The sequence below is a fragment of the Citrus sinensis genome, chromosome 1 (genome assembly GCF_022201045.2).
Source record: "Citrus sinensis cultivar Valencia sweet orange chromosome 1, DVS_A1.0, whole genome shotgun sequence".
NCBI lineage: Eukaryota > Viridiplantae > Streptophyta > Magnoliopsida > Sapindales > Rutaceae > Citrus > Citrus sinensis.
The window spans coordinates 15,224,603-15,234,538 of NC_068556.1; the positions used below are offsets into that span (position 1 = coordinate 15,224,603).

The 9,936-nt window shown below is 35.6% G+C and overlaps 1 protein-coding gene across 1 annotated transcript; it reads left to right on the forward strand.

Annotated features, from left to right (window-relative positions):
• The first annotated feature begins 778 nt into the window (after nucleotides 1-778).
• LOC107178658 (uncharacterized) lies at nucleotides 779-1,444 on the forward strand. The gene has a single exon (XM_015534111.1). The coding sequence runs from the start codon at nucleotides 779-781 to the stop codon at nucleotides 1,442-1,444; it is 666 nt and encodes a 221-aa protein (XP_015389597.1).
• Nucleotides 1,445-9,936: the final 8,492 nt, after the last annotated feature.

The window sequence follows — 9,936 nt, forward strand, 5'->3', positions numbered from 1 at the left end:
ACCAAACCAAACTAAGTCGAACCGAACCAATTCGAACCGATCCGACCCTATCCGAACTGAGCCACCACGAGCCGGACTGAGCCAAGTCAACTAAGCAGAAACGTTGACTGTTGACTGACGTTGATCATTGAACGAAAGTTGACTTGAGTCCTTCTCAAGGTTTTTCGACATTCCGGAATCATCCATGCATTCAAAATCTCTATATTCTCGCTTAATTTGTGAATTATGACAAATGGTGGCATGATGTCATTCTAAGTTCCACAATTAAAGGGAAGTAAGTTCGACAATTGGAGTATTAAAATGAAGGCTCTATTGGGTGCACATGACATGTGGGATGTCGTGGAGAAAGACTTTATTGTGTCAGAAAATGAAGCCACTTTAACTACGGCGCAGAAGGAGAATTTAAAAGACTTGAAGAAGAAAGAGAATAAAGCAAAGTATCTCATTTTTCAATCATTATATGAAGATACTTTTGAGAAGATTGTTGATGCAACCTCCTCAAAAGAAGCATGAGAGAAGCTAGAGACCTCTTACAAGGAGCGGAGCAAGTTAAGATGGTTCGTCTCTAAACATTACGAGAAGAATTTAAGTCCTTACATATGAAGCCATCGGAGTCAATTTTTGACTACTTTACTCGGGTTGTGCCATTTCTAATGAATTAAGAAAAAATGGCAAGGAGTTAAAAGAGGTAAGGATCATTGAAAACATACTTCAATCAGTAGACTTGAAGTTTAACTATATTATTGTGATAATTGAGGAAACAAAAGATCTGGAGGATATGACGATCGAGCAACTACAAGGAAGGTTACAACCCTATGAAGAAAAATTGAAAACGAATCAAGGAATCGAAGAACAACTTCTCAAAATGGAAGTCAATCCAAAGAAAAAAGAAGAAAGCTTAGACAACGAGAGAAGGCATTATGTTCAAGGTAAAGGTCGAGGACGAGGGAAAGGTCATGGTCATGGACGATGTTGGAATTTTAACAACAACAACTACAATTATGAAAAAGGAGAAAGCTCAACTAGAGGATGGGGCAGAGGCAATCCAAGATCGAGATATGACAAATCCCAAGTACAATGCTATAATTGTCAAAAGTTTGAGCATTATGCTTCAGAATGTAGAGCTCCAAGTACCAGAATTCATGAGAGAGTGAATTATGTTGAAGAGAAAAATGGTGAAGATGACATCATTTTACTAGCACGCAATGACACAAGTAGAGGTCAAGAAAATACATGGTATCTTGATACAAGTGCTAGCAATCATATGAGCGGAAACAGAAGCATGTTCGTAGAACTAAATGAATATGTGAATGGTAGTGTCGCTTTTAGAGATGATTCAAAAGTACCAGTAAAGGGCAAAAGTAACATTCTTTTTCGTGCAAAAGATGGTAGCCACCAAATAATTTTGAATGTTTACTATGTGCCTAATGCAGCGAAAGCTTAAAGTTCAAAATATTCCGTTGATTCTAGAGAATGCCGGAATAAAAAACAGCTAAACTCACGTTGATTCAAAAGAATACCGTGAATTTAGGGGCTAAGACTCGTTGATTCCGCAGAATACCGAAAATTAACTGAATTCAAATACTCACAAAGAGATTTGAAAATTGAAAATATTATTGAAATCAAACATGCCTTCAAAGGCTACAAGAGGAAGCTATTTATAGTAACAGTAATTATCCTAAATCACTAAGGGAAAACAAAATTCTAAATTGAAAAGGAAATAAAATTCTAAAATGGAAAGGAAATTAAAAGTCCCTAATTAATTAGGAAACATATCCTAGTATAAATTCCTATTCTGAATCATTCCCCCCAGGATGGAGAGAATTCGCCCTCGAATTCAGATTATCAGCAACAACATCTTCATCATGATCACCTTTATAAGGAATAAGATGCTTGATATTGAACACATCTGCTGTGTGGATATCACTAGGAAGCTTTAGTCTGTATGCATTAGGATTTATCTTCTCGATAATCTCTAAAGGTCCAATTTTCCTAGCAAAAGGCTTGTTGTACTCGCCAACTGAGAACCTATCTTTAGTTAAGACAGCCCACACAAGATCGCCCACTTGAAAATCTAAAGCTCGACACTTTTTGTCTGCCACAATTTTATAACCTTCGGTCGTCTGCTTAAAAGACTCTTGCGTATTTTCATGAATTTTCTTAAGCTGCTCAATAAAGTCTTCTGCTTTACTGCTTTTCCGAACTAAATCTAGAACTGAAGCCAAGTCGATGGGAGCTTGTGGATTATATCCGTAATTCACCTGAAAAGGGCTTAAACCAGTACTACGCTTAACTGCACGGTTATAAGCAAACTCCACTTGATATAACTTCTGATCCCACATCTTTAGGTTATCGCCAACTAGACTATGTAGATGGTTTCCTAAAGAGCGGTTGACAACTTTGGTTTGACCATCTGTTTGTGGGTGGTAAGCACTACTGAAATTCAGGCGAGTGTTAGTCAACTTCCATAATGTCTTCCAAAAATGGCTAAGAAATCGTGTATCCCGATCAGATACTATAGAACTTGGTAAACCATGCAATCTATAGACTTCCTTGAAGAATAGACGGGCAACAGTCAAAGCGTTTGCAGTCTTCTTGCAAGCAATGAAGTGAGTCATTTTCGAGAATCGATCAACAATAAGAAATATTGAATCCATACCCCTCCGAGTGTGGGGTAATCCTAAAACAAAATCCATGCTAATGTCAACCCAAGGTTGTGTTGGAATCGGCAGCGGCATATATAACCCAGCATTAGTTATTGCGCCCTTGGAAACCTGACAAATGCGACAAGTCTCGACATAGTGATAGACTTCACGCCTCATAGTAGGCCAAAAATAAGTGTTCACTATTAGAGCCAAAGTTTTGTCACGACCCATGTGCCCTTCGTTATGTAACTTTGCAGTGATTTTCAATCTCAAAATTGAGTCAGGAACACATAACTGATTACTCTTGAAAATGAATCCGTCGTGTAAATGATAATCTGAGCAAAACCCTGCAACAACGTCTTCTAATATAGAAGCAAAGAAAGGATCAGAAGCATATAACTCTCGAAATGTGTCAAATCCGAGAACTTGATTATGCATCTGTGTCAATAAAGAAGTTCGTCGACTAAGTGCATCTGCTACCCGGTTGGATTCGCCAGAGGTATGCTTCACCATAAAAGTAAACTGTTGAAGGAATGTTGTCCACGTGGCGTGTCTGTGAGAGAGCTTGTCTTGACTATTGAGATACTTTAACACGGCATGGTCAGTGTATAAAACAAAGTCTTTATGAATTAGATAATGTCGCCAATGTTTTAACGCTTGGACTACTGCATAAAATTCCATGTCATAAGTGTTGTAGCGTGCCTTTGCTCCGTTCAACTTCTCACTGAAATAAGCTATATGCTTACCTTGTTGGCTAAGAACAACTCCAATGCCTACCTTAGAAGCTGAAATACAAGTAAGCAACCCAAGAGGGGGGGTGAATTGGGATTCTAAAAAATTATTCAATAATAAAGAAAATCTTAATGCAATTATAACTCAAATTCAAAGCAATAATAATTAAGATGATCACAATATAAAAAGGTAAGGGAAGAGAGATTCAAACACGAGATTTTTACGTGGTTCGGCCAACCTCGCCTACGTCCACGCCTCCAAGCTTTCCGGGCTTGAGGATTCCACTAAGCAAGCCTCCAAGGCTTCAAATGCTTACACTTGACTTCCGAGGTGTCAATGGACCTTTACAACAAGAGATTATCCCCAATCTCTTAACCCAAGTGTATCCCAACACTTACAATTACTCAAAGTAAAAGATTACAAATTTGTTTTGCCTCTCACAATATACAAGATAACTCAATGATGCTTAATATGTGAATAGATGAAGCAAGAATGTGTTCTAAGCTCTATGAAGATTGTATTCTCGAATATTAGCTCAAATGGTTGTGTTGTGATAAACCTTCTTTGAATTTGAATGAGCCTATTTATATCTGGAGCTGAAAATCTAGCCGTTACAAACTGTCGGGCAGAAAACGGTTCGCCGTTAACGATAAACAGTTAACCGTTTCGCTTGTTCAAAGTTACCGTTGGACCAGAATTCAAATAAACGGTTTGCCGTTTAGGATTGCCCTTTCGCCGTTAACTTCCAGAGACCTGCAAGATGAGCATTCGTTATACGTTTACGCTAAACGGTTAAGGACTTGCGTGAGGTAACGTTTCTGGATATTATCGGTTAACTGTTTGAACAATAATTGGTTAGCCGTTTGTCTCCAGTAACCTGCAAAATGAACATCAGTTAATCAATACCAGAGGCGGACAACCCTCAATTCTGGACGTTATCGGTTAACCGTTTAAAAAGAAACGGTTCACCGTTAGTTTCCAGTAGCCTTCCTATCTTGGGTGTTTTCTGTTAAGCGTAAACGGCTAGAGCTTAGGCAATATGATGCTCTCTGGTGATAATCGGTTAACCGTTTAAAAATAAACGGTTCACCGTTAGTTTCCAGTAACCTTCCCATCTTGGGTGTTTTCCGTTTTCCATGAACGGTTAGAGGTTAAGGAAATGTGTTACTCTCTGCCTTTAATCGGTTAACCGTTTAAAATAAACGGTTCACCGTTTATGACCAGTATTGCAATTTTAAACAAGTTTTTGCAGAGAATTTCTTTCTAATTTGAAATCCATCTTTTATGAAGAAATAAGGCAATGATTAAAAGAGTTTTCGTTTATTAAGAAATAACTCCATTATTTTTGTCAAAATACATTTAAAATTTGTTATCATCAAAATCAATATTATTAACATATTTATGTTAACAGAAGCATCACAATGTACCTCGAAAGTGAGCAAAAAATCTGGTAGGACAAGTACTGGGGCAGTAACCAACTTTTCTTTGATAATCTTGAATGCCTTAGTAGCTGCCTTTGTCCAAGAGAATTGTCCTCCATTTATGCAATCCGTGATTGGTGCCATAATAGTACTGAAATGAGGAATGAATCGTCTGTAAAAAGAGGCAAATCCATGGAAACTTTTGGTGGCAGATAAAGTAGTTGGCTGAGGCCAATCTCGAATAGCATCCACTTTTGATTGGTCAATAGATATACCATCATTTGACACCATATATCCCAAAAATAATACTTTCTCTGTCAAGAAAATACACTTGTTTACTGCTGTGTATAAACTTCCTGCTCTTAAAGCTGAAAGCACTTTTCTCAAATGTTGTAGATGTAACTCGTGACTGGTGCTATATATAAGTATATCATCGAAGTAAACAACCACAAACTTTCTAATGAAAGGGCGAAGAACTTGATTCATAACTCGCATAAAAGTACTCGGAGCATTGGATAATCCAAACGGCATTACCAACCACTCGTATAACCCTTGGCGAATTTTAAAAGTTGTTTTCCATTCATCTCCAGGCCGTATTCAAATGTGATGATAGCCACTTTTCAAATCAAGTTTGGTGAAAATTGCTGCTCCACTGAGTTGATCTAACAAATCATCTAATCTAGGGATTGGAAAATGATATCGAACGGTAATTTTATTGATAGCTCGACTGTCCACACACATCCTCCAAGAACCATCTTTCTTTAGAGTTAATAAAGCAGAGACTGCACAAGGATTAAAATTTTATTTTAAAGGACTTTTGCTTCAAAGCCCAAGCTTAACATAGCAAACATTTGTTCTCCTAGTAGTATAATGATAGGCTTGGCAATTTAAGGGCCTAGGCCGGGCTTTGCCAAGCCCAGGCCCAGGCCCATATATTGTTTAAAAAGTCTATCCAATACATAATACTACAATAGGCTAAAAACTTAATCATAATTCTCTAATACATGATTAGCCAACACACAAAATATGAAAATACTAACATCACAAGTACCATCACAAGTATCGTACATAACATACAAATCAACAGCTAATATAAAAAAGAAACTAATCCAATATTTGTAGGCCATCTTCGTCCTCATCCTTCAATTCCTCGCCAGTAAAATTTTCTTCTTTAAGAACTCCACCTAATAAAAAAAAAGTGTTAAAATAAATAATAAAGTAAAATAATTAGTAATTAATTTTGTAAAAAATATTTTTATACCTCCACTGCTAGTAGCCCATAACCAATGCTGAGAGCACATAATAGCTTCCAACGTGTCTGGATGTAATCTACTCCGATGTGGACTCAATGTTCTACCGCCCGTACTAATAATGAACATATTGTTTATTTTTTGGGATAATTGTTATAATTAGCAAAGGACCAATTTTCTCTTATAGAAATAGAAATGGTGAAAGTTGTCGATGCGATTTCAATATATTTCCTTCTTTAAGTTTAATGCTTGAGCAAAATGAATAAAGTAGAATTCTAATAAGCATTTTATCTTTATTTATCTTTTTTTTGTTATAATAAATAACAAACAGGACAAGGTGTTTTGAGGATTTTTTATATATTAAAAATGATGTGATTTGAAAGCCTGATTTTTCACCTAATGCTATCAGGACCATAATTGGAGACATTGTCATGGTGCGTTTGGTGCACTTTTTTTAGTATGGGAATGCATGCTAATTATCTAATGAGGAGACATTATTCATTAAACCTCATGATATTACAGGACTGTCGTTGTGAATGTTGAGACATAGTTAATGATGAGACATAGTTATCTACTCTTGATCTAAATTATTTATCCTAAAGGATAATCCCGTTGATTGGCCTCTTGTCGTAGAAGCAACAAGTCAAGCATTGAAATCTAAGGGGATAAATTCAATTTGAGATAGGTTGGGTTGGGGTAAGTGCTTGGTGTGTGTGTGTGTGTATAACCTTTTCATCTATTTCTTTTTATGTGTAGTTAGCGTAAAAATGTTTTTTTGAGTTTGACGGTGTTGATTCTTTTTATTCTTGTAATTTTCATTTGTATTGTTGCTTGGATCATTATTTTATATTTGATTAACAATCTTTTGGCCAATGGTTGGTGAAGTGCAGTGTGAGCAACCAAACAATTCTTTATACACTTCCACCGGCAATCTTATAATATAAAAGCAAACATTCCATCTCAATCCAAACTAAATTTTACTGAGAGTATGTTGTGAATTTTCTTTTATCATCTATGGCTGTCTTATTTAGTTATTTCTTTAGCATAATAAGTGTTATATAATTTTGAGTTTATTGGGGGAAACTATTTGTTTGGAATTTATGGGATTAGGTTTTTGATAAGTACTTATTTTTTGCTATGAATGACATTGATCAACAAACATAAATGTCTCAGATCTTATGAAGTATCTTTATTGATTGTAGCTCTGATTATTAATTCGTTACATGTTCTTCTTTGAACAGCTTGGAGTTTTCTCATCTCAAGTTTTCCAAGAATCTCCGCGAGAGAAAATACAAAGAAGAAAAAACTATAACACTACCTCCTTTTTGGATTTCAAGCTTGAAATAATGCTACTTTATAACTAAGTTTGATATTTTATCTCTGCAGCGCTAATTTATGAGATGAAGAAACACTGCAACATAGGAATTGCTGCCCAAATTTCCCATTTCTCATCGATCCAACATGGTAACAATTTTCTCATCATAAGAATTCATTCCTCTTTTTTTCTTTACTGTTTTATTCAAAGCAAAGCTTCCTCTTTATTTTCATACTTGTAGGAAAGTTAACCAGCTTTTATGGGTACACTTGAAGTTCCATATTTTATTGCAATAAGGAATTAATTTAAGTTGCACTTGAAACTTGGAGTTTTACTTTAATAGATAAATCTTTATAATGATAATGTTGGTTGTATTCATTTGTGCTGCTGATAGCTCTTTGAAATGAGAGTTATTATGGTCATTCTAGACTCAAATCAGGTTCACTTAGAGAGTAAATGATGTGTTTTTATTGCATTTTTGTTATATTTTCCATAAACATTCATTTTAGTTTAGTCTTAATAAGTTTTGTGTGATTTAAAGTAATTTGTGCTCAAATTATGTGCATACTTGTAGGTTTCCAGAAGCTTATAATTTATGGAAGGGATGATAATGCAATGGGATGGCAAAAAAGATGAAGAATATGGCCACAAAAGAATTGAAACAAGATCTAGAGCAGTGCAGTACTATAGCCGTTGTTGGAGCAACCATTGTTGTAGCAATCCTGGAACAACTATAGAGAAAACTTAGCCCGGGATATCTACAGAATTACGATCTGCAGTTTCCTAATATGAATCATACGTGCCTTAGGCTTCGGTTTACCCTAGTTTTCAGTAATAAAAAGAGCGTGCAACACATAAAAAGGGCGGCGGTGAATTGACATTAAGAAAATCAAGAGGAAAAGAAGGAAAAATCAGAATTCAAGGAAAACGCAAGTCTGTATCAGTGAAGAAATCAGCAGAACAATTTGGATTCAATTTTCATTGTTCTTTACTTGTTCCTTTGCTTAATCTTTGATTGAAATGATGTATTTCATGGCTAATACTTTGCTATTTGCTTTTCTTTTTCGAAGTATGAACTAAGTTTGTTTGTAGTTGAGTCACAAACAATCTAAATGGGCTTTTTACTATTCTTATGAGTTGCTGCAAGATTGCTATAACATTTTACTTTAATAGCTATTATTATAATCATTATTTCGGTTGACCACCCATTTAATGGTTCAAGTTAAGATAGAGCCGTAAAATGGCCTGTCTTAGTGGAAATTATTAGAGTAATACTTGATCATAACTTAAGTTTCCTGGATTAAGATTTCTTGAGTCCCAAAAGGGCTATCTTTGAGTTAAGATTTGTGAAGAACTAGATATAAGAATTCACCTTGTAGGGTTGAGAGTATATGCTCATAATGTCATGCCGTAGGTAGGTTAACAACTGGTCATTGTTAGGGAGCTTAAGGGTATGAGAAATCTAATAAGCGACAGCTGAGGATGCAAAATAATTCTGCCCAGTGCTGTAAGAATTGCTGTAGCAACTAGTGTTAATTTAGACAAAACAGTGTGCCCTTGAAGAGAGTTTGGTTACTTAACTACCTCATCCCTATTGAATGCTTCTTACGCAATTCATTCAATTTGATTTATTATTGCATTAACTTATTTTTGTTTCTTCTTTTATTATTATTTCGGTGGTAATTCATTTTTAATCTTTTTGGAACAAAGGAAGTTTGCACTATCGTGATTGCTATAGCTTTTCTAGTAACATTAATCCTTGTGGAGACGATCTTGAATATTCATCACTTTATTACTTGTTGTATTCACTTGTACTTTGACGTCAATAGCAATTGAGTTAAAAATTATCCAATAAGTTTTTGGCACCATTGCCGGGGATTGATTGTTTATTTTCGAAGTGTGAAGTCAATTTTGACAGTGCCAACTTGATCTAATTTATTCTATTTATTGACAGATTAATACTTGCATGCGCAAAGACATATCTGTTGTATTTTAACTTGATCCTGAGATTGAAAGGACTATAAGAAGACTGCGAAGAGAACAAAGAAATTTAAAAACTGTTTCAGGGATGAATAATTTGCAAGATGTGGGAAACGTGGACCCTCACGGGCCACTACAACCTATTAATGTTCAAGAGGGGCAACATGAGCATTTTAATCAGAGACAACCAGGCAACAACAATATCATTTACATGGTAGATGATAGAGATAGGTCTATCAAAGATATATTATGTTAACTCCTCACATTGTATATCCTGGAATAGTCAGACCTGAAGTGGAAGCCTCAAACTTTGAACTTAAGCCAGTAAAGTTTCAAATGTTGCAAACAATGGGTCAATTCAAGGGATTGCCAACTGAAGATCCTCATCTCCATCTTAAGTTGTTTTTGGAAGTGAGTGATGCTTTTAAAATTGTTGGAGCAACACAAGATGCTTTAAGACTAAGGCTTTTTCCTTACTCCTTACGAGATCGAGCCAGAGCATGGTTGAACTCATTACCATCTAATTCCATCACTACATGGAATGAATTAGCTGACAAATTTTTAATGAAGTATTTTCCACCAACCAAGAATGC

What these genes read in the sequence shown, in the direction of transcription:
- LOC107178658 (XM_015534111.1), top strand. Translation starts at nt 779, where the DNA reads ATGACGATCGAGCAACTACAAGGAAGGTTACAACCCTATGAAGAAAAA.